This window comes from Xyrauchen texanus, chromosome 18 (assembly GCF_025860055.1).
Source record: "Xyrauchen texanus isolate HMW12.3.18 chromosome 18, RBS_HiC_50CHRs, whole genome shotgun sequence".
NCBI lineage: Eukaryota > Metazoa > Chordata > Actinopteri > Cypriniformes > Catostomidae > Xyrauchen > Xyrauchen texanus.
In genome coordinates, this window is record NC_068293.1 from 43992855 (window position 1) to 44019044 (window position 26190).

The 26190-nt window shown below is 42.9% G+C and overlaps 1 protein-coding gene and 1 long non-coding RNA gene across 2 annotated transcripts; one reads left to right on the forward strand and one right to left on the reverse strand.

Annotated features, from left to right (window-relative positions):
* Positions 1–1823: 1823 nt before the first annotated feature.
* On the forward strand, positions 1824–3649 carry LOC127658944 (thymosin beta-11-like). The gene is made up of 3 exons (XM_052148533.1): positions 1824–1989; positions 2963–3075; positions 3155–3649. The coding sequence occupies exons 2-3, from the start codon at positions 2976–2978 to the stop codon at positions 3187–3189; spliced, it is 135 nt and encodes a 44-aa protein (XP_052004493.1). The 5' UTR covers positions 1824–1989; positions 2963–2975; the 3' UTR covers positions 3190–3649.
* A 14348-nt stretch (positions 3650–17997) lies between these two features.
* LOC127658954 (uncharacterized) lies at positions 17998–20161 on the reverse strand. Its single transcript, XR_007972479.1, has 3 exons — positions 20061–20161; positions 19045–19105; positions 17998–18059 (listed from the first exon to the last, which is right to left on the reverse strand). It is a non-coding gene; the product is annotated as an uncharacterized LOC127658954 (long non-coding RNA).
* Positions 20162–26190: the final 6029 nt, after the last annotated feature.

A 26190-nucleotide genomic window follows, 5' to 3' on the forward strand; every position in this document is an offset into this window, starting at 1 on the left:
CTCATTGGCCTTTTCTATTTTAAGCAAAGGTGATTGGGACTCTCAAGATCAAACTCCTATTGTCACTTCATTGACACAACGTCGAGTGAGTGACAGACAGGGAACAAAATAGTGAATTTACGGATTGTGTATGGATTGTTCCTACAGAGGAAGACATCCCAAAATGTTCCCAAAGTGTGCAATTGTCCGATTTAGTTGAAGAAAGTACACACACACACACACACACACACACACACAAGAGCAAACTGCAAAGCAAAAATGTTAAAAGAAACATCTGTGCCCTGTTATACATGACAAAACGATGAAAAATGCAGCAAATTATTGTGCAAGCAGCTAACAGGAAATGATCAGTTCCTGTTACTGCATACAAGTTTAGCAAAACAATAAATAAATATTTATATCATATATTAAAAAATATGTATTGAAATATGTAGAGCAAGGCTTAGTAAGTTTGCTGTCTCCCCTATATCTTAAATGAGATCTGGATGTAGTATATATTAATGATTTCTCATTTTGTTTTAAAGTTTGTTTTGATGGTTTCATTACACAAAAGCAAATAATATTTTGGTAGATCTATTTATTTATTTTTTGCCATATACACAAATACAAACACTGTTCATTGGTGCTCACCCGTTCTTTACAGTTTTTAAGTCACCTTAAAGGAATATTCCATGTTAAGTTCAATCAACAGCATTTATGGCATGATATTGATTACCACGAAAGCATCTTTTTAGTGGGAAGCTAAGCGAGTATTCACGCTGACTACCACCCCTGGATCCAGGGCGTGCTGAGTGACTCCAGTCAGGTCTCCTTTGCAACCAAATTGGCCCGGTTGCTAGGGAGGGTAGAGTCACATGGGGTAACCTCCTCGTGGTCACTATATTGTTGTTCTCGCTCTCGGTGGGGCGTGTGGTGAGTTGTGCGTGGATGCTGCGGAGAATAGTGTGAAGCCTCCACACGCGCTACGTCGCCATGGTAACGTGCTCAACAAGTCACATGATAAGATGCGCGGATTGACGGTCTCAGACGCGGAGGCAACTGAGATTCGCTCTCTGCCACCCGGATTGAGTCACTACGCCACCACGAGGACTTAGAGCGCATTGGGAATTGGGTGTTACAAATTAAGGAGAAAAGGGGACGGGGAAAAACATAATTTAACTCTTTTTAAACATAATTTAAGCAAACATCTGTGTTCCAGTGAGGCACTTACAGTGGAAGTGAATGGGGTCAATCAACTTTAAACAACTTTACAGCTCATATAACACATAAGTTTTAACAGAAGAATTAATGTAAGTGCTTTTATAAAATTATAAACTTCATATTTCTGTCTTTAAACCTCATTGACTTTCATTGTAAGTGCCTCATTGGAACCTCTTTTTGCTTTTTTTAAAGGAAAGGAGAAATTAGTCTAAATTAATTTTTGTGTTGATCAACATTACGCCACAAATGCAGTAGATTGAGCATATATCGGAATATTCCTTTAATGAATACATGAACATTAATAACGCCCTTGTCTTGTTATTGTTTTTTTTTTTTTATTATTAATTATATGTTAATGTCCTTGTGTGGTAATTTGCTGTAATTATTTTTTGTCCTTTATTTAAACATTTAAAATATTACAAATCAAATATCAGTGTCCACCAGATGTCACAGTTGCACAACAGCACGATTTCTCAAAGAGGGCGTTCACTAGAATGTGTGATAGTGACCGAAATTCCTTGATAGTTTTCTCACTTCTGAACGCTTCAAAACGGTCAAATAAATCCAAGTTTCTGTTTCTGACCTAAAACCCCCCGTTGTGCTGTTATTCTATATTATTCAGCAATTCGCTTTGTAACAATTCAGAGCAGGAATGTTCGTCTAACGGTGCGGTGACGTCAGAGGGTGATTTGCATATCTCGGCGTATATATAGTGTGATTCTGCGCTGCTTCTTCACACTGCTGCATCTGCAGACGATCAAAGTACTCCGACAACCACATCAAACTCTGGTAAGAACACGAATCACTTGTCTTCTAAAATACTCAAATGTACCATAACATCACGCCTTTTGTGTGTCGTCTATAAGATTGTAGATATTGTCTGTAGCGTCCGATCAAATGCGCTTTAATTACTCTTAAATGCATAATTGAGGAAATATTACATGCATTATGTGAATATGGCAGTGCACAGGCAAAACGTCTCACTTATTGTACAGAATAAGCCGATTACGATGCATGCACAGACACAATCGATGCATTCAGTGCAGTTCTTTGTTCAGGAGTGAATGGGAATAAATGTGCCAAAATGGCAAATACTGCATAAATGTGAGCACAGATGTGTCCGGTTCAATGGAAAAGCCTGGGTGGGATATTTTCTTTACTGATAGAAATGTTGAAAAGAAGTGAAATCTGAGCGAGCAGGTCCAGGAAAGGGCGGTGGTTGCATGCCACATTCTCAAGACTGTGATGCAACACGAGCATTTCCTTCTACCTTTATTTAACATTAAAACAACGTTATTGCAATGCATCTTTTTTATATATATATCGCATTCCAGTTGAATTCACGACGAGCAACGTTTAGTTTATGCATTTGCATTTGTTTGCATGCATGCACATCAACCGAATTGGCACTAATGCGAGGGATCTTTGGTCATTGGAAGCCCCATATTGATTAAACACTGATAGTTTCAGGGGGGTTATATTATTGATTTAATCATTTATCAAATTTGTTTCATACAAAAATAAATAAGTCATGCATGCATTTAAATGTAAATAAACATACAATATTGCAATGGTCAGAGGTCAAATTTGACCTTCAGTTATTGACAAAAACCCACATTAATAACGACTAATCTGAATATTCGGGGTGGGACGTGTCTCCAACTGTCTTGGTGGTAACGTAACAGGTGGCCTGTTGATGCATGTGAATGTGCATGTAGAAACATGACGATGTTGTGCAATCAATGTTCTGTCATTTTCACAGACCGACTGCAAACATGTCTGACAAGCCAAATCTGGAAGAGGTAACCAGCTTCGACAAGACCAAGCTGAAGAAGACAGAAACCCAGGAGAAAAATCCTTTACCGTCAAAAGAAAGTAAGACCTCTGGTACGAGAACGCTTCAATGCGTACGCTTGAGCTGAAACTTAATGATACTTTTGTTCTTGTTTTTCAGCCATCGAACAGGAAAAGAAAGCGGATTCATCATGAAGGCCGCTTACGACTCTCTCTATGCACTGTACATTCCACATTGCCTTCTTTTTCATGTCTTTTCGCTGTTTAACGTGTAATGGAAAAATCTGACCTAAGTTGCATTGTGATTGGACAACCCAAAAAAATGCAGACGACCGAACAGCCCTATGTTGTGTGCCCACATACTCCTCTGCTTGTAAACCACACCACTAAATGGGAGTTATTCTGATGGCGTTTGTCTATACAGATAAAAAGGCGCCAGCCGGAAAGCCGAGTTTCACTTCTGAAAAGTGGCGGGGGGGGCGGGGCAATGTATTTGAGTGACATGTAACAGAGACTCGCTCTTGTAACATCTCATGTGACCTCGGTTGACTTGCTCAAATGCTTTAAAGTCATGTATTTTTTTTTTTTTTTGTATGTTCACGTCTTGGAATGCACAACTTTTGTTTTGTAATGCAAATAAAAATCTGTAAATGCACATCTTTGTTTTGTGATTTCTCTCTTTCGACTGCGTTGGGGTGTTGATGCCAATGCCAGTTTTAAATTCCATATCTTTTCCTTCCTATATCATTCTGATTGGATGAGGACTTCTAAACGTAGAGACTTAAAAAGAGCAATAGCTAATGACATTTTTGTTAAAGCTGCAATTTACTAAAAACATTTAAAATCATTTGAAAAATGGCCTTAAACTTTTCCAGGCCTGGAAATCATCATTTTAAAATTCCCTGAAATGTTCAAATTGTTAATCACCACTTTAAATTACATTAAACATCCGGAAACAACTGACTTCTACAGATCTACATGTAAAATATCAGTCAGTCCATGCATACTCCTAAATAATAAACAGACTGTTTCATCTGTTAAGTAAATGAGTTACTACTGGCACATATTGGCATGTTGAGACCAAACCAGCTGACCCACAGGACGGCACATGAGCACAAGAGGAACACATGACAAAAGCGATTACATGTTGTACTTAAGACCTTTCTTGATATGACTGGCACAGATGGTTTAATCACATTTGAGTGGTTTTCAGAAGATTATTGGGCATCATACTAGACATCGAATATACCAACATATAGCCGGACAGACTTGGGAATCCACACTACAAGTAAAAACAGGGCAAACGCAGTTTAATCATTGCATAGGATACACATGAACGAGCATTGGCATGGCCAGGGGTGACCCCAAAATGATAGATATGATTCTTTGACATCAAATATGGTTTTAAAAATGCATAAATCCTGATTTCTGTCAGGAAGACTCAGACTTGAGTTAAATTTAAGATGACATTTATTTGATGAATATAAAACAATGTAGCATAAGCCCAGTCTGGCGGTTCGAAGATGTACTCGGAGCCGTTATATCCTGCCGGTGATAGGAGGCAGGGACGGCACTCAACAGGTGGTGGTGGGGTGGAGGAGGTTGCCGTGTTAGCACACTGAAACAGTAATGTGATAGATTGTGAGCAGACTTATAAAGCAATGGCTGACATGTGATTGGCTGGGAGTTACCCAGCTAATGATGTGATGATGTACAGCTGCTTGTCTTCCCGCTAGAACTGTTCTGCGCTTACATTTATGGAAGTGTGTAAGAACTTTTTGAATGTGTTGCTAAGGAAAATTTGGTTATAATAATTTAGCCGAATATTTTTTATTTTTTTAGGCCCACCCAAGAGTAATTTCACGGCTACGCCCTCGATTACGAGCCATATTACCCCTATTAGAACATATGACTCAATATGCTAGTGCTAATAAATGTAGGTTTGACTCCATCTGAGGAAGCTTTTCCATGCCACCTTTGCCCTCGTCTTGCTCACAGGGGTTATTAAGGTACTATTTTCTGTTTTCTTTGTAACCGTATGTTTTGTGAAATCGCTGTATTGATTAAACTGATTAAAGGAATAGTTGACCCATATGTGTGTCTTCGTTTACTCAACTTCATTTTGTTTCAAACCCATTTGACCATCCACTTCCATTGTGTGGACAAATGATGCAATAATAGTGCTGCCTAACGTCGTCTTCGGTGTTCTATGGAAAAACGAAAATCGTGCTGGTTTGGAACAACAAAATAACATTATCTTTGGGAGAACTCTCTCTTTACATGCATTCTCATTTATACCTGTGCAACTAGTTCATAACGCAGTTTGACCCGCTCTACATCAACAAAACAAGTTACATTCTTGCATTCGCTTTGTGGTCCAAATGAGCATAATGGTCTCACTAACATCGAAAACCAGGAAACAAAACGTTTATGTTCCAAGTTCCAACTAGAGTGTTGTCAATATTCCGGGTTCAACACAAGTTAAGCTGAATCAACAGGATACGTGGCATAATACTGATAACTACTAAATTACTTTCAATTCGATTCGTTTAATGCTGTATTTTTAGCTTATGTTTATGATAGCAGACATGCATAAACACTGATATCTCTGTCTGTACTAGGAAGCTATTTACTGGCTGACCAAACCTTTTATACGGCGTCATTGGCTTGTACAATATCAGAAGAAAGAACATTTGATGTGGTTCATAATTGTTCATCTCCAGAAGCATTTTCCTCTTTGAAGAACCTGTTAGCTTGACGAGCGGATAAAGATATACTGTGCAACAGTAGGGTTGCTTTTTAGTGACAAACAGGGCTGTTTCTAGGCATAGGTAAACTAGGCGGTCGCCTAGGGCACCACCAAATGATACGGGAGCTGCGCCAATACAGCTAGCCGTCTGCGCACTCCCCGACAATTGTGATCTCGCCTAGGGCTCCAAAGTGGTCAGAAATGGCTCTGGTGACAAGGTGTCAATTTTCAAACCGATGTTGATTCCTTCTGTAGAAGCTAAAAGTCAGTGTTTCAATAATACAACTGTTATGAATACGTAAAGGTGCGTCGCGCACTTGTGCACTTACTACACACTGTAGTGCAAGTAGTGCGAGTTGTTTGTTCTCACAGAAATTGCAACCGATGTTGCACTTCATACGATGAAACGGAGCAATGTGCAATGTTGGACACGGAATGATGCAATAGGGGCGGAGTTACCTGGCCGCGATGCTGGCCTGTCAAAACGATTGTAATTGGACAGTCAGGGCCGTCGCTGGCCAAATTGATGCCCTACGCAGCGGGGAGGGGTGGTAGGGGTCCGCGTGAAATGAGCGTGAATCGATCATCTGAGTTTCGCAACTGCTGGGCAGCCAGTGGAATTTCTGGTGCCCTCCTAGGGTTAGATGGTGCCCCCCTACAGAGTTGGTGCCCTACGCAGACTGCATAGAATGCTTATAGGGAGCGGCGGTACTGAGGACAGTTAACCCATGATGTCAATTTGTAGGCGAACCCAGAAAGCTAATTCGCTATGGGATTCCTTGGGAATTTCCTTTGGATTTTTATAATGGGGTTTTTCAATTTATGAGTAAAATAAGGTCTGTAGTAAAATATACATCCAGGGCAGGGCTGGACTGGGAAGAGAAATCGGCCTGGGATTTTACATAGCAACTGGCCCAAAAGTGAGCGGGCATCATTCTCATATCGCGACGCCGTTTTGTGGTCCATTCTGCATAACGTGGTGGCTCGTTTTAGCTTATCGCGGCCCATTCGGTCTGTTTCACGGGCGACCCACCGGCCCGCTCGGTTCTCCCGATGGCCAGTTCGCCCCTGATCGGCCCCAAACAGAGTTATAAACAATTAACATGAGCTGGTTTATAATTTGCAAACAATAAAAACATCGCAAATGTATACATTAGCGCTAAGGCTCGTCACTTGCCATCGTCAGTTTGCTCGTTCCTGTTGCGTGTCCTCAACCTGGCAACCCGCGTGAGCTTCGAGTCTGGGGAGAAGGGGGCGGGGGACACAACTCTCTGCAATATTTTGAATTTATAATACAGTACCCATTTTAAACGCTTGATGTCAATGTTACATATTGGTGCTTTAATGTTTTTGTTCAGTACATGGAAGCATTCTGCGTTTAACAGCAGCAGGAATTGCCATTACAAAAATGTAGAGTTGCCACAAAATTCACCACTCATTATTTTCACATGCAAATGAGCTTTGCGGCAAACTCTTCATTGTCGCCAAAGGGTTGCTGCAGGCAGGGCTGGACTGGGAAGAGATATCGGCCCGGGATTTTATATAGCAACTGGCCCAAAAGTTGTTGGGGGTGTGGGGGTGGGGGTTATATCGCACCGGCGCTTTGTGGCTCATTCTGCATAACGCGGCGGCTCATTTCAGCTTATTGCGGCCCATTCGACCCATTTCGCGGCCAGCCCGCCCGGTTCTCCCGATGGCCAGTCCGCCAAAAAAGTTGACCAACCGGGAAAATGCCCGGTATGCCAGATTACCAATACAGCCCTTGCTGCAGGTTCACCACCACTAGTGAAGAGCTGCAAACTTCTGGCAAACATTTGTGGCAGATCACAAGCTCAGTTGCATGTAAAAAAAATGAGCGGTGAATTTGCAACATACTCACACTACTTACACTACAAAATGACATAAAATAGTGCAGAAGTGTGCGGTTTGGGCCGGAGCTTCATTTTTAGCATGCTAGCTAACTAATGTTAGCAAATGTAGTATGTTATTGTGTTAGCATCTCATTTAATTATATGATTTGCAATGTTCTGAGGGACGAGTGCAGTCTTGCAGTCTTGTATTTTTGCATGTTTATTTTTAATTACTTTGACATCAAATCAAATGTTGGTTCAAGGTTTAAAAGTCTTTACTGAAGAATTTCCTGAGATGTGCATGAAGAAATGAAAAACTACTGCAACCCACGTACTGTAGCTGATAAAGAGGGAGGTTAATTTTGAGCAGATGAAAGATAACATGGTTTCATATACCCCAGAATGGCCAGCCAGTTTAAGGAACTGAAATACGTGACATCATGGACTCTTGACGGTTGGCCTTGATAAATAAAGAGTCGTTCAGGACTGGATTGAATGTAATACTGTTTAGCTAATTATTAATTCCCTGCTTTTGCAATGAAACCATTGTAAAGGGCACATCGATGTCCACACTATGTGCATCACTTACGTACATTTTAAGTATTAGAAGTAATAGTAAAATAATCCACATACAGGACGTAAACACAACAAGTCCAACGCTGGCCGAGGAAGAGACATTATACTGATTGTTATTGAAGAATTCTGTGATCTTTACATTCCTTTACACGTGTACATCAACCAAACAATACAAATCTGTTGATCAGTGAGCGGTTAATTGTTAACAGTAATTAGTAGAGCAAACTCAAAACACTTGACTCGGAGAATCATAAAGAACTGACATTTAATTGTCCACAATACAGGTTCAATACAAGTTTAGCTCAATCGACAGCATTTGTGACATATTGTTTTGACTCTTGCAAAACAACAACAACGGAAGACAATGGGGTCAATCTGTTTATTTCAACAGTACAGACACAAGACATAAACAATATGTGTGTTGATATGATTTTACTGTCATAAAATCACTTACTAACCACATCTACGTAATGCTGGAAACCATAAAACAACAATAAAACTTTACAGCTCAAATAATAAACGAATTTCAACAGAACAATTAATGTAAGTGCTTTTATAACATTATAAGCGACACATTTCTGTATTTAAACCCTCCAAAAATGAGCCCCATTGACTTCCATTGTAAGTGTCCCACTGGAACGCATTTTTGCTTTTACTTTTAGTTTTTTGGCTTGTTTTGAACCAAGAATTTTCCTTTTATTATGCAAAATTACTTGCAATGAAGAAATGCTGTCTAAATGCTAAAAGTTTAAGTGTGCAATTGGGGGTGTTTTATTGCAAAAACAAAGACAAGCGTCCTGGATACTCCGCCCAGCCTTCAATGGTTTTTGCCTAAGGACAGGTTTATTACTGCGAGGAGACTGTCTGAAGATGCAGGTGTGTTTTAAAGCCTGAAGACATGTAAATAAAATAACCTGTGTTATCAGTGTCATAAACCCTCAGCTTATGCAACTACTGGTATTCTGCATGTTTTAACAATGAGCTGGGGGCCTGGGTAGCTCAGCGAGTAAAGTCATGAGTTCCAATCCAGGGCATGCTGAGTGACTCCAGTCAGGTCTCCTTAGCAACCAAATTGGCCCAGTTGCTAGGGAGGGTAGAGTCACATGGGGTAACCTCCTCGTGGTCACTATAATGTGGTTCTCGCTCTCGGTGGGGCGTGTGGTGAGTGACTCCAGTCAGGTCTCCTAGGCAACCAAATTGGCCCGGTTGCTAGGGAGGGTAGAGTCACATGGGATAACCTCCTCGTGGTCGCTATAATGTGGTTCTCGCTCTCGGTGGGACGTGTGGTGAGTGACTCCAGTCAGGTCTCCTAGGCAACCAAATTGGCCCGGTTGCTAGGGAGGGTAGAGTCACATGGGATAACCTCCTCGTGGTCGCTATAATGTGGTTCTCGCTCTCGGTGGGGCGTGTGGTGAGTGACTCCAGTCAGGTCTCCTAGGCAACCAAATTGGCCCGGTTACTAGGGAGGGTAGAGTCACATGGGATAACCTCCTCGTGGTCGCTATAATGTGGTTCTCGCTCTCGGTGGGACGTGTGGTGAGTGACTCCAGTCAGGTCTCCTAGGCAACCAAATTGGCCCGGTTACTAGGGAGGGTAGAGTCACATGGGATAACCTCCTCGTGGTCACTATAATGTGGTTCTCGCTCTCGGTGGGGCGTGTGGTGAGTTGTGCGTGGATGCCGCGGAGAATAGTGTGAAGCCTCCACAAGCGCTACGTCTCCACGGTAACGCACTCAACATGTCATGTGATAAGATGTGAGGAAACTGAGATTCGTCCTCCACCACCCGGATTGAGGCGAGTCACTACACCACCACGAGGACTTGGAGCGCATTGGGAATTAGGGAGAAAATCACAAAACAAAACAACATTGTTTGTTTGTGTTTTCCTATGGTGGTAAAAGTTGTGCGGTTTCATTCGATTTGACCATTTCGTGCCAATGTTATGACTTGTCATGAGACCTGGTTGACCCCTCTCACTCTCCTATTAAATACAATGTGATTTGCTCAACACAATCTGACAGTTTGTAAGGCACAATAACAGTGACCGTTGCACCTTTGGCACACACACACATACACAAATACTCCAGCACACACATTTCTTTCTGTTAGGTCAGTTTCTATGGAGTGTGTGTTTGAATGAAAGAACAGATTCATTCGGTGCCAAGTGTAGATGAGCATGTCAGAATCTGCTTCAGATTTCTTACAGGAATCCTTGCCACAAACTTACTGATAATCATCAAGGCATCAATTACATCTCTAAACTTCTCTTCAAGACTCTGGCATCTATCTTAAAGGAGAAGTCTGTATTTTTTGTTTTTATACTTTCTACCATCGGAGTTTAATGTGTCGAGTCAACTGAATGTTAGTCATTTATAGATTGATTCCCAAAATCATTGTGGCAGGGTGGAGGGCGGGGCGGGTCGTGATTCTGCACCCGGCCCCTAATCAAGCTAATTAGACCTCGAGAGGGATAAAGACCGACTGGAGACGGCAGTGGTGTGTGTTTGTGACACCTGTGTGTGTGTTTGTCTTTTTGTTTCAGTTTTATATTAAACTATTATTTATATTGTCAAGCCGGTTCTCGCTTCCTCCTTTCCATTAATCCCTTTACACTGGTGCCAAAATCCGGGAAGGAGGAGGGATGTGCCGTAGTAGAGTCCTCGACACTACCATCCACCCCTACGGCGCAGCCGCGGACATCCACCAGGGGACGGAGGAGTCCGGCCACCCAGAAGCGTAAAAATGGCCGCCGGGGAGACGCGGCTGTCGTCCATTAGAGGGTGGAGGAGTGACCGGGGACCAAGCTACGGCATATCGGAGAACCGGCGAGTAAGTGTTTTCTCTCTCTCTCTCTCTCTCCGCTGCTGCTCCGTGTTGGCCTTCCCCTCTCTTTTTTAAATGTTTTTGTTAATTTGGCACGATCGCCATTACGCCGTGTAGGTGCCACACTTTTTTTTTTTGTTTCCCTCCCCTTGTCCCCTCCCTCATCCAAGTAGACGAGGATGACCTGCCGGCAGATGGTGCAGAAGGCACGCCCCTCCCCAGGGAAGAGGGGCGGGGGGGTACGTCATGCCGGGGGCTCCCCGGCCAGAGAGAACGAGGGAGGAATGTGGCAGGGTGGAGGGCGCTAATCAGGTTAATCAAGCCTCAGAGAGGGATAAAGGCCGACTGGAAGCGGCAGTGGGACAGAGAGAGAGTTACGGGCAGCCGTCCGACTGTGTGTGTGTGTGTGTGTGTGTGTGTGTGTGTGTGTGTGTGTGTGTGTGTGTGTGTTTGTCTTTTTGGTTCAGTTTTATAATTGAAATATTATTTATATTGTCAAGCCGGTTCTCGCCTCCTCCTTTCCATTAATCCCCTTTACAATCATATATACACATTCAAAACACTGACTCAACCAATGGCGAGAGTTCGGTGCAGGATTGCTGGTTTGCCCAACCAACAGAAGACAGGGGGAGCGATTGGGAAACCTGTTTGAAAACAGGGTTATTATCACATACATAATGAATAGTACGAGATGACTTAATTGGAAGAAATTCTACGAGTTGAATTCCCATAGATAAAAAAAAGTTGCTATTACGATTATTCCTAAATTCAAACCCTAAAGCTAACCACAATTTTAATGCAAAAAAACGTTTGTGTCCCACGGAAGAAAGATATATTAGTGAAAACCGTACATGATCATTTTGAGCATGCACAAATGTGTGTGCGGAGCAAAGCTGATGCCAAGCATGCTGCACGGTGTGTGTGTGTGTGTGTGTGTGTGTGTGTGTGTGTGTGTGTGTGTGTGTGTGTGTGTGTGTGTGTGTGTGTGTGTGTGTGTGTGTGTGTGTGTGTGTGTTCTGGGCGCCGTTGTTAGGCACACTGAGCAGTGATTGTGCACGGTTGGTCTGTGGGTGCTGTGCAGCCATCTGCTTGTGTTATGACGCAGCTGCTTATAAGATTGACACACACAGATTGTTTAGAAAATTCTGTTGGGCTCATTGCAAACAAAGTGAAGCATTTTAGTGCAAACTACTATTTGTCTTTAACTAGAAAAAAACAGCCATCCAAAGCAAACTGAAAGCTGCTGAAAAACAAAGTAGTCTTTTATGTGTTTTCCCCCGAGAAGAACTACACTACCCATGATCCCGAGTGGGGAAATCCACCAATCAGAGAATTGCATCGAACAATGTGCGGCAAAAGAGCTCTGCAGCTGCACCCACTCCCATGTAAACAGTGAATGATGCAATCGACGCGCTCTCCCTACTCTCTCAAACTACTACTTTATATCGGAATATTTTGCAATGAAATATATTGTCTCTGTATGTATAATCAACAACTTTAAATCAATAGTTTTATATTTTTGCAGTGCTTTTAATCCTATTACGTCATACGCAATGCTTTATGGGATTGTAGATCATTCCCTCATTGAAGCTGTTACATACATAGTCTGGTACCTTTGTCTTTTTGCCTTGTTTCCGATCACGTTTTAGCTTCAAATCAAAGTTTGTGATGTTGTGATGCACCTCGGAGCTTGTTGGTTTGGTTCATGGCGCGTAACTCTTTTATGGATGATTTTATGTAATCTCTATGGAATAAATGAATGGGGAAAATACTTCAGAAACACAGACGGCTGAAAAAGTGGGCGGGCCCTGTTGTGCTCTATTGGAGGAGGGACTTTCTCATTCTACAGAGCATTTGATTGGACAGAATTCGTGTATACGCCCATGAGTGCAAGATGATGTCATCATTATTTTTTATCTGATTTCCTGGGAGAAAAGAATGGACAAAAAGTAGATTTAATGTGGATTTATTTGACTTCATCTCTTTAGTTTGACTGTTCAGAAATGTACAAAGAGCTATTACTGAAAATGTAGATACCATTCAATCTGAAACGAAATACAGGAAGGACAGCATGTTCACACAGAGATTTTAACACTCAGGTTTCTATAATGAGGACTTAGAGAGGAAGTTCATGTCTGCAGGCTACCAGAATAACTGGAGTCAACAGCATCTCTCAGATCTGCTTAATTCATTTAGTTTTGTCACAATAAAATGTCAGAAATAATAAATTGATGTTCTAGTGAGCTATTACTCTTATAGTGTAATTTCATAGACATTAGACATTTTAAATATGTCTCATAGTTGACTTGCATTGCAGGTAGCCATGTATCGGTTACAAAAATACAGTAATGCTCACAATCTAGTCTCATAAAATGAACGTTGCTATATCTACTTTTTTGCAACCTGACTTGTTGCGTTCTACCTTTCGTCGCAGTTTCGCAGAGGCGCTACAACAACTGTGCGTTTTCTTCACTTTCACACAAATCACGAGTACAATGTCTGATTCTGACATAATAAACACTTCTTTTTTGCACTATTGCTCACACACTGCTGTTATTGAAACACTTTTACTGTAACGCATCATTTGATAAACGTCACATTTTAACGCTTGTATTACAGGCTCACCTATATTTACACACTTACTGTATTCCAACGTGATTAGCTTGCGCGGTAGCTCACCTGAAAGAGTGTTAGAGTCTGTTTTACTCATCTAAACCTGTATCTAATATTCTCCTTTAAAACCTTGTCTGATTACGACACCATTTCACTCGCTTTCAGCGCCCCCTGCTGGGCATTTCACTGAGAAACTGCAGCAAAATGTGTAATAAAGCACGGAAATTTGCTTTGCAAAACTTGCCACAGTCATGTAATGTTCATGAGACCATGCTGACTATTCACCCACAAACACACATTACTGCTGCCTGTGAGTGTTTCAGGATATCCGGGAAGGAAACGTGTTTTAGGACACATTAGCGGGAAAACAATGAGCACTGATAATAAAACGCAAAGTCATATGAATTATCTCACCACATCTTTGTCTCTCATGAGCACCAAAAAATAGCCACAAAAATGGGGCAGAGTGGGTCGGCCACTAATCACAGGGTTGGTGGTTTGATTCCCGGCCCACATGACTCCACATGCCAAAGTGTCCTTGGGCAAGACACTGAACCCCAAGTTGCTCCCAATGGCAGGCTTGTATGGCAGCTCTGCCATCATTGGTGTGTGAATGAGTGTGTGTGTGTGTGTGTGAATGGGTGAATGGGACACAGTTTAAAGCGCTTTGGTAACCGCTAAGGTTAAAAAAGGCGTTGTATAAGTGCAGACCATTTACCAAGTCAATTCTGTTAGCTTGAGTCCATCCGAGCAGTACCGCCGCTCCCTATAAGCAGACTACGCACCATCCTACCCTAGGTGGGCACCAGAAAGTCCACCGGCGATGATTCACGCTCATATCATGCGTAGGGCATCGATTTGGCCAGCGGTGGCCCTGCATCTGGGATTATTTAGAGGATAAGAAAGGACCGTAGCTACAGAATGAGCTAATCTAACAGCTATCAAGCTATTAAAACTATGCACAGACTCACTCAGTGTAGCCAAGTAATAAAAACTAGCTAAAATCATCAGATGTGGCATTATGGTGCTTTTGAAGGCGATCTGAATCCATTTTCTTTTAAAGGTGCTATTATACAAGCTATAACAACAGTGGGGAGTATAATCTATGACTTATATAGGAAGGTCAAAGGTCATATTATCCTGGGAATAATCCAGGTGTTTGTTTGTTTGTTTGTTCGTTTTGATGGAAATGAATGCAGCTCGCATTCGCTTCTGCTCACAGTTGTAACTTGTTCTGAGCTTCTGACCTAAATCTTTGGGCGTTTCAAAACTGCAGTCCGGTCAAGAGGTTAGTTATGCAATAGGCCTTTTTTTTATGCATCAGCAAAACAGTCATGTACTCTATTTTCCAGAGTAGAAAAGAATCAACATTCAACAACGGAGGCCGTCCTGAGCAGAAGAGTTTTCTGAATCACAGTTTTACCAATCACAAGACAATCCTGTCATGTCTGTTCACTCATGTGTATGGCTGAGAATGAAAAGGGCAATATAAAACGGATAGATTTAACACTGAATTATGATTGGATGAGCAATGTTTGAAGAGAACGGAAAAGAGCAAGCATTCAACACATCCTGAGCAAACATGTCTGAAGGGCTCTCTTCACACACACCGCTTTAACAATGGCACTTACAGTATAACACAGTGCTGTGAACAGACAGGTGTTTAATAACCACAGAGTTTAATCACAGTCAATGACAGACGATTTGTGCACGAGATGTCCAGGCACGTGGAAAACCACAGTATACTTTGGCCTTGAATTAAGAGTGACATTTTAATAAATACAATTCACACCTGTAGGCTACACCTTGCATGTTGTCAGGGACGGATTACCGACTGGGCGAATGGGGTCAGTGCCCAGGGGCCCTTGACTACTAGGGGGCCCTTGACTGCCCGGTGGTGCCCAGAGCTTTGAAAACTCTTTTGGGCATGAACAACGAACCACCCCCAACCCAGCTCCCCGCTCAACAACTTTTGGGTGGCCCTTGGAGATAATTGGCCCCGGGGCCTTTGCAAGTCATAATCCGTCCCTGCATGTTGTATGTATGATCTGTAACAGCACGGCCGTATGGAAAACATTAATGCATGCAATTTGCACGAACTAAAGGAAGTTTTATATACGTAGACTGTCTTTAAAGTCAACATGAACCAAAATTGACCGTTTACTTTATTAATACACGTTCTTGGTATTATTGTGCATTAAATGTAAAAAAAATTATCAAATTTTATTAATGTTATTTTATACAAAATAATTGTAAGATATATGCCTTTCAATGTTATTAAAATTTATTTTAAAATACAAATAAAACCTACATATTTAAACTTTTATTCGTTTCATTTTGTTTAAAATTGCACAATTCAACTTGATTAAATTTCGTTATGAAATTGAAATGCGTAAATATTAAATAGAGGCTAAAATATTATTTTAGTGTAACTCCACCTATGAAACAGATTTTTACAGCATGTTATTATACAAAAATACAGTAAATATATTTAATTTTTAAGTGTTTTTTGTTCATCATCTTTCTTTATGAGGATGTATTTTGACGTGTCACACCCCTGTGTTTACAACTTCTCCTTGCACTCAAATAAATATATAAACATTATTAATAATGCTTAAATATGTATTTATTTATTTAAACATTTTATTATTATTATTATTATTATTATTATTATTATTATTATTATTTGTTAAATATTACTCAATTCAATTTGATTGATTTTTAATTCTGAAATTGAAATGCATAAACCTTAGAATTATTTTTATTTTATTTTTCACAAATATGATTACAAAAATAAACCAACAAATAAAATGTATGGAAATAAAAGTTAGTATTTTGTGTTTATTCTCTCTATTTATTTTTTTAGGTTTTAATGGACATACTGTATATTAAAGATTTAAAGTTATCATCATAAATCCCCCTTATTAAAATAATGTACAATTACATAAACAAATAATAATAAACATACAGTATAATATATTAAGTACAAGTAAGAGTCTCCTCTCTTTTCTTAAATCACTTTATCTTATATTATGTTCAGTTTGTCAGTAGAGGCCGATCTTAGTTGCATCCCTATTACCATTTTTAAAGGCATCGCTACATCCCAACATATATAAATATATATATATATATATATATTTAGCTTGAGACGGCACAGAACAACTTATTTGTCTTCAGTAATTATACGCTGTATAATTATATGCACTTACATGCTGCAATACGCAAGACATCTTATTAATTACGCCCAGAGAAAAAAGAAAAGTCTGCAGATTCATTTTGGCTCTACTTATAAGGTAATAAATAAGGGTGATCCTCTAAACATTGTAATATCTATCTATAGTCAATATTCTAGTCAGAATGGAGTGCTTTGTTTTGGGTTTTTTTGTTTGTTTTTTTTTCATAAAAACTTCACACGTTTCCCCCCTGAATTCCTCACCCTAGGAGACACTGATGCTGTCATGGCATAGCTATCCCACTGGGATGGCGGCCTTTGACCATATTAGGGAGTGGGGGAAAAAGTCGCCTCACAGTAACCTTTTTTTCCAACAAAGGAATGCTGCTCTACATATCAGAGCTGCACAGACACAGATCTCTTGTTCCAAGCATTCTGTGGCTTCGTAATTTTCGGGATGATGATGAGGCTACTATTCTAGTGTAGAAGGACATAGAGAGAAAATTTAAAGTGTGTGAGGAAGTTTTATCACATGTGGGTGGGTAGAGTGGTGGTGGCGTAGTGGCTAAAGCACAGGGCTGTTAATCAAAAGGTCACTGGTTTGATCCCCACAGTCACCACCATTGTGTCCTTGAGTAAGGCACTTAACTCCAGGTTGCTCTGGGGGATTGTCCCTGTAATAAGTGCACTGTAAGTCGCTTTGGATAAAAGCGTCTGCCAAATGCATAAATGTAAATGTAAATGTGGGAAAACCTTGAGACATTTCTGGAAAAGAGAGAGAAGGAGATATACACACAGATAGAAAAGCATTAACAGTACCAATTTATATTAGGTGGCCTTAACTACTCTAATACTGAAGTATTTGATACAATGTACTTATTATGTACATAAATGTTGTTGCATAGTAAACACATTTAAAGTACTATACCCATAACCCAACCCTTACCTCAAAACCTGACTCTAACCCCTTATCCTAACCAACCCTTACCTCAAAACCTAACTCTAACCCCTTATCCTAACCAACACTTACCCCAAAACCTGACTCTAACCCCTTATCCTAACCAGCCTTTACCCCAAAACCTAACTCTAACCCCTTATCCTAACCAGCACTTACCCCAAAACCTGACTCTAACCCCTTATCCTAACCAACCTTTACCCCAAAAGCTGACTCTAACCCCTTATCCCAACCCTTACCCCAAAACCTGACTCTAACCCCTTATCCTAACCAACCTTTACCCCAAAAGCTGACTCTAACCCCTTATCCTAACCCTTACCCCAAAACCTGACTCTAACCCCTTATCCTAACCAACCCTTACCTCAAAACCTAACTCTAACCCCTTATCCTAACCAACACTTACCCCAAAACCTGACTCTAACCCCTTATCCTAACCAACACTTACCCCAAAACCTGACTCTAACCCCTTATCCTAACCAGCCTTTACCCCAAAACCTAACTCTAACCCCTTATCCTAACCAGCACTTACCCCAAAACCTGACTCTAACCCCTTATCCTAACCAACCTTTACCCCAAAAGCTGACTCTAACCCCTTATCCCAACCCTTACCCCAAAACCTGACTCTAACCCATTATCCTAACCAACCTTTACCCCAAAAGCTGACTCTAACCCCTTATCCCAACCCTTACCCCAAAACCTGACTCTAACCCCTTATCCTAACCAACCTTTACCCCAAAAGCTGACTCTAACCCCTTATCCCAACCCTTACCCCAAAACCTAACTCTAACCCCTTATCCTAACCAACACTTACCCCAAAACCTGACTCTAACCCCTTATCCTAACCAGCCTTTACCCCAAAACCTAACTCTAACCCCTTATCCTAACCAACACTTACCCCAAAACCTGACTCTAACCCCTTATCCTAACCAGCCTTTACCCCAAAAGCTGACTCTAACCCCTTATCCCAACCCTTACCCCAAAACCTAACTCTAACCCCTTATCCCAACCCTTACCCCAAAACCTGACTCTAACCCCTTATCCCAACCCTTACCCCAAAACCTGACTCTGACCCCTTATCCTAACCCAACCCTTACTAAAAAACCTAACTCTAACCCCTTATCCTAACCAACCCTTACCCCAAAACCTGACTCTAATCCCTTATCCTAACCAACCCTTACCCCAAAACCTGACTCTAACCCCTTATCCTAACCAACCCTTACCCCAAAACCTGACTCTAACCCCTTATCCCAACCAACCCTTACCCCAAAACCTAACTCTAACCCCTTATCCTAACCAACCCTTACCCCAAAACCTGACTCTAACCCCTTATCCTAACCAACCCTTACCCCAAAACCTAACTCTAACCCCTTATCCTAACCAACCCTTACCCCAAAACCTGACTCTAACCCCTTATCCTATCCAACCCTTACCCCAAAACCTGACTCTAACCCCTTATCCTAACCAACCCTTACCCCAAAACCTGACTCTAACCCCTTATCCTAACCAACCCTTACCTCAAAACCTGACTCTAACCCCTTATCCTAACCAACCCTTACCCCAAAACCTGACTCTAACCCCTTATCCTAACCAACCTTTACGCCAAAACCTGACTCTAACCCCTTATCCTAACCAACCCTTACTCCAAAACCTGACTCTAACCCCTTATTCTAACCAACCCTTACCCCAAAACCTAACTCTAACCCCTTATCCTAACCAACCCTTACCCCGAAACCTAACTCTAACCCCTTATCCTAACCAACCCTTACCCCAAAACCTGACTCTAACCCCTTATCCTAACCAAGCCTTACCCCAAAACCTGACTCTAACCCCTTATCCTAACCAACCCTTACCCCAAAACCTGACCCTAACCCCTTATCCTAACCAACCCTTACCCCAAAACCTGACTCTAACCCCTTATCCTAACCCATACCACAAAACCTAACTCTAACCCCTTATCCCAACCCTTACCCCAAAACCTGACTCTAACTCCTTATCCTAACCCATACCCCAAAACCTAACTCTAACCCCTTATCCTAACCAACCCTTACCACAAAACCTGACTCTAACCCCTTATCCTAACCAAACCTTACCCCAAAACCTGACTCTAACCCCTTATCCTAACCAACCCTTACCCCAAAACCTGACTCTAACCCCTTATCCTAACCAACCCTTACCCCAAAACCTGACTCTAACCCCTTATCCTAACCAACCCTTACCCCAAAACCTGACTCTAACCCCTTATCCTAACCCATACCCCAAAACCTGACTCTAACCCCTTATCCTAACCAAACCTTACCCCAAAACCTGACTCTAACCCCTTATCCTAACCCAACCCTTACCCCAAAACCTGACTCTAACCCCTTATCCTAACCAACCCTTACCCCAAAACCTAACTCTAACCCCTTATCCAAACCAACCCTTACCCCAAAACCTAACTCTAACCCCTTATCCAACCCAACCCTTACCCCAAATGAAATGAAATGACTGGCTACATTTACCTTCCTGTTACATGTTTTAAATTGTTTATAAGTGGGTAAGTTTAAGGGTGGGTTGCTTAAGAGCATCTAAAAAATAGATATGGCAGTATAATAAAACTAAAATAATGTATTTAGAAGTATAACCTTGTGCAACCCCACGTCCACATGTGTGGACGTTGTATTTTGGCTTTGCTATACGCAACGCATAATTTAAATGAATTTAAACCGATTTAATAATGTTCATAAGACTCTACACTGTCATTTGCAGGTTAAAATTCTGCTGCATCGAGTCATGTGACACAACAGCATGACATTGATTTCCGTGAAGTGCTTCAACAGGTGCGGCTCCAACAAAAGTGCCTCTGGTAAAAAACCTCGTTAAGATATTTCATTGAAACCTGTTTGCTTGTAAAGAGTTGCGTCTCTAGTTTCATCTGATATGCCGCTTTAAAAAATCTGTTAATTTTTCGTGCATCAGTGCACTTATAAACACGATGTCCACATATGTGGAAAATGGTACATTAGTCCCTCAACATTTGAAAAAAAAACATAATTTTAGTTGTTATGAATAACTTTCAATGTTATCACATCTGTGGGTCATTTCACTTCATTTTTATATATAGTTTGTTATGTTTTATTTTGTTATCAATGTACAATACGGTTCTATTCATTAACATTATTAAATACATTCCTATATATTTACTGTCATTATCACACTGAGAATAAATGTATTGATAAATGTGTCTTATATGGAGTTATGATGAAAATAAGGTGCATTTCAAACTGTTCTGAGACCAGTGCAGACAGACAGCACACTGGAGGTTAAGTCATTCACTAAATAGGGAGCAAGGGAACATTCTATAGCTCTCCAATAACTGTTCTGAGACCAGTGCAGACAGACAGCACACTGGAGGTTAAGTCGTTCACTAAATAGGGAGCAATTGAGCATCCTATAGCTCTCTATAACTGTTCTGAGACCAGTGCAGACAGACAGCACACTGGAGGTTAAGTCATTCACTAAATAGGGAGCAAGGGAACATTCTATAGCTCTCCAATAACTGTTCTGAGACCAGTGCAGACAGACAGCACACTGGAGGTTAAGTCATGCACTAAATAGGGAGCAAGGGAACATTCTATAGCTCTCCAATAACTGTTCTGAGACCAGTGCAGACAGACAGCACACTGGAGGTTAAGTCATGCACTAAATAGGGAGCAAGTGAGCATCCTATATCTCTCCTATAACTGTTCTGAGACCAGTGCAGACAGACAGCACACTGGAGGTTAAGTCATGGACTAAATATGGAGCAAGGGTGCATCCTATAGCTCTCTATAACTGTTCTGAGACCAGTGCAGACAGACAGCACACTGGAGGTTAAGTCATGGACTAAATAGGGAGCAAGGGTGCATCCTATAGCTCTCTGTAACTGTTCTGAGACCAGTGCAGACAGACAGCACACTGGAGGTTAAGTCATGGACTAAATAGGGAGCAAGGGAGCATCCTATAGCTCTCTGTAACTGTTCTGAGACCAGTGCAGACAGACAGCACACTGGAGGTTAAGTCATGCACTAAATAGGGAGCAAGGGAGCATCCTATAGCTCTCTGTAACTGTTCTGAGACCAGTGCAGACAGACAGCACACTGGAGGTTAAGTCATGCACTAAATAGGGAGCAAGGGAACATTCTATAGCTCTCCAATAACTGTTCTGAGACCAGTGCAGACAGACAGCACACTGGAGGTTAAGTCATGGACTAAATAGGGAGCAAGGGTGCATCCTATAGCTCTCTGTAACTGTTCTGAGACCAGTGCAGACAGACAGCACACTGGAGGTTAAGTCATGGACTAAATAGGGAGCAAGGGAGCATCCTATAGCTCTCTGTAACTGTTCTGAGACCAGTGCAGACAGACAGCACACTGGAGGTTAAGTCATGCACTAAATAGGGAACAAGGGAGCATCCTATAGCTCTCTGTAACTGTTCTGAGACCAGTGCAGACAGACAGCACACTGGAGGTTAAGTCATGCACTAAATAGGGAGCAAGGGAACATTCTATAGCTCTCCAATAACTGTTCTGAGACCAGTGCAGACAGACAGCACACTGGATAACGAACTATAAGCCACAAAAGCAGGTTCAAAACAAACGTTTATGTTGGCTTGATAAATTCTTGGCTGAAAGTTCAAAAACATTTAAAAAAAGAGGTCAAATTTGATGGATGCAGCATGACAGCTACAGGTCTTTGAATGGAAGTCATTGGGACTGTGCATCATTTGATGTCATCTCTTTTACTTTTCTGTTTTGGACCTCACTGTATATTCAGACATACAGTATTTTTCTAATTAAGAGGAAGTTACAAATGGAAGCCCCAATGAAGCAAATGTTCTGACAGGAAGCATTTATAATACACATTTGTAAAATGTATTAATGCACATGCAAATATTCCTTCCCAAAACAGCTATCAACATGGCTATGACAACACAGTCTCATGAAAATTAGTAATTCGTGAGATTGTACGAATTGGAACGTGGGTGTGTGTCACCCACCTCGGACTGAGTGTGTGTGCATGTTATATGGCCTGGTTCTTACACCATCTTCCAAATGCAAAATATCACTTTTTGGATCCTCCATTGGGGCTCAAGCATGCTTTTTAGCCAAATGTACCACCCACCATGGACTGAGCGTGCATGTTGTAGGGCCTGGTTCTTACACCCTCTCCCAAATGCAAAATATCACTTTTTTGACCCTCAAGAGGGGCTCAAGCGTGCTTTTTAGCCTAGTTGGGCCACCCACCTTGGACTGAGCATGCATGTTATAGGGCCCGGTTCTTACGCCCTCTCCCGAAGGCCAAATATCACTTTTTGGACCCTCCGTTGGGGCTCAAGCATGATTTTTAGCCGAATGTACCACCCTGCTCGGACTGAGCGTGTGTGCATGTTATAGGGCCTGGTTCTTACACCCTCTCCCAAATGCCAAATTTCACTTTTTGGACCCTCCAGAGGAGCTCAAGCGTGCTTTTTAGCCGAGTTGGGCCACCCACCTCGGACTGAGCATGCATGTTGTAGGGCCTGGTTCTTACAACCTCTCCCAAATGCAAAATTTCACTTTTTGGACCCTCCAGGAGGGCTCAAGCATGTTTTTTAGCCGACTTGGGCCACCCACCTCGGACTGAGCATGCATGTTATATGGCCTGGTTTTCACACCCTCTCCAGAATGCGAAATATCACTTTTTGGACCCTCCAGGAGGGCTCAAGCATGCTTTTTAGCCAAATGTACCACCCTGCTCGGACTGAGCGTGCATGTTATAGGGCCTGGTTCTTACACCCACTCCCAAATGCCAAATTTCACTTTTTGGACCCTCAAGAGGGGCTCAAGCGTGCTTTTTAGCTGAGTTGGGCCACCCACCTCGGACTGAGCATGCATGTTGTAGGGCCCGGTTCTTACACCCTCTCCTGAATGCACAATATCACTTTTTGGACCCTCCGTTGGGGCTCAAGCGTGCTTTTTTAGCCGAGATGGGCCACCCTGCTCGGACTGAGCATGCATGTTATATGGCCTGGTTCTTACACTGATCAGATGGCCTGTTGGACTGATCCAAGATGGCGGCGCGGTAGCACGCAGCGGCCACTCCGGATCCACAACGGTGCTATTTTTGTTAAAAAAGCCCGACTTTTGCAACACATGGACATCGGAGCAACCAGTGTTCGTGTCTACCATCGCCAGACACTACTCAAATATAAGAATCATGCAAAAACCAAGCTGCATGATGACCTGCAGGAGGCGCTACGCGTACTCGGCTTGCTGCGGAGACCAGGCCTCCAGCCCTCGGCGTCGCCTGATGCCGGTGGCCGGGGGAGAGGACGTCGTAAGCGGTGTGCGAGAAAGCGGAAGCGGAAAGAGGGCGGGGTCCATGCTAGGCTAAAACAAACCCTAGCCGGCCGGCTCTCCCGCCTATCCTGCTCTCAAATGTTTGCTCCTGGACAATAAACTGGACTATATCCGACTCCAGCAGGCTACGCAGCGTGAGTTTAGAGACTGCTGCGTCTTTGTTTTCACGGAGACGTGGCTCAGCGACAGAGTTCCGGATGCCGCCATTCAGCTAGACGGGCTCGCCTCGTTTCGTGCCGACAGAAATACAGCTCTCTGCGGTAAGACTCGCGGTGGTGGCTTGTGTGTTTACATCAACACGGAATGGTGCAAGAACTCTATGTTAGTCTCTAGTTACTGTTCATCGCTGTTGGAGCTTGTGACTGTTAGATGCAGACCTTTTTATCTACCACGGGAATTCACCACTGTTTGCATAACCGAGTTTACATTCCCCCAGCGCTAACTCTAAGGAAGCGCTCTGTGAACTGTATGGGGCTATGAGCTGAACTGCAGAACGCTCACCCCGACGGACTGTTTATTGTCGCCGGAGATTTCAACCATGCAAATCTCAAGACAGTGCTCCCTAAATTCCATCAGTATGTGGACTTTGCAACGAGAGGGCTGAACGCGCTTGATCTTGTTTACACAAACATCCCAGGCGCTGCACGGGCGGAGCCCCGCCCCACCTTGGCTACTCAGACCACATCTCTGTTATGTTAATTCCAGCATACAGACCGCTCGTCAGACGCACAAAACCGCTTCAGAAGCAGGTGAAAACCTGGCCAGCAGGAGCCATCTCTGCTCTTCAGGACTGTTTTGAGTGTACTGACTGGCACATGTTCAGGGAGGCTGCAACATATGGCTGATTCTACCAACTTGGAGGAATACACAGCATCAGTGACCAGCTACATCAGCAAGTGCATTGATGATGTCACTTTCTCCAAGACCATCACCACACGCTCCAACCAGAAGCCGTGGATGACTGCGGAGGTGCGCACGCTGCTGAGGTCCCGAGACTCCGCCTTCAGAGCAGGCGATAAGGCAGCCCTAAGAACAGCTAGGGCCAAACTGTCACGGGCAATCAGAGAGGCAAAGCGCGACACGCCCAGAGAATCCACAGTCACTTCCAGGACAGCGGTGACACGCGGCGCATGTGGCAGGGCATCCAGGCCATCACCAACTACAGGACAACATCAGTTGCCTGTGACAAAGATGCCTCCCTTCCAGATGCGCTGAACGACTTCTACGCTCGGTTTGAAGTGCAGAACGACGTGATGGCGAGGAAGTCCACCCTCCTCCCAACGACCAGGTGCTCTGTCTTACCACGGCAGATGTGAGGAAAACTCTACGTAGAGTCAACCCACGGAAGGCTGCTGGACCAGACAACATTCCTGGCAGAGTGCTCAGAGGATGTGCAGACCAGCTAGCAGATGTTCTTACCGACATCTTCAACATCTCTCTGAGCAGCGCCGTTGTTCCAACGTGCTTCAAGGCCACCACCATCATCCCCATGCCAAAGAAGTCTTCAGTGTCCTGCCTCAACGACTACCGTCCCGTCGCACTTACACCCATCATCATGAAGTGCTTCGAGAGGCTCGTCATGAGGCAGATTAAGACCCAGCTGCCCCCTCACTAGACCCACTGCAGTTTGCGTATCGTTCAAACCGTTCAACGGACGATGCCATCACCACAACCCTCCATCTGGCCCTCACCCACCTAGACAATAAGGACTCATACGTTCGAATGCTGTTCATAGATTTCAGCTCAGCATTCAACACAATCGTTCCCCAGCACCTGATTGGAAAGCTGAACCTGCTGGGCCTGGACACCTCCCTCTGCAACTGGATCCTGGACTTCCTGACTGGGAGACCTCAGTCAGTCCGGATCGGGAACAGCATCTCCACCACCACCACACTGAGCACTGGGGCCCCCAGGGCTGTGTGCTCAGTCCACTGCTGTTCACTCTGCTGACTCACGACTGTGCAGCAATGCACAGCTCGAATCACATCATCAAGTTCGCCGATGACACGACCGTGGTGGGTCTCATCAGCAAGAACAACGAGTCAGCATACAGAGAGGAGGTGCAGCGGCTGACGAACTGGTGTAGAGCCAACAACCTGTC

What these genes read in the sequence shown, in the direction of transcription:
- LOC127658944 (XM_052148533.1), top strand. Translation starts at nt 2,976, where the DNA reads ATGTCTGACAAGCCAAATCTGGAAGAGGTAACCAGCTTCGACAAGACC. An exon ending in TCCTTTACCGTCAAAAGAAA is followed by an intron (nt 3,076 to 3,154) that starts GTAAGACCTCTG and finishes CTTGTTTTTCAG; the next exon opens with CCATCGAACAGGAAAAGAAA.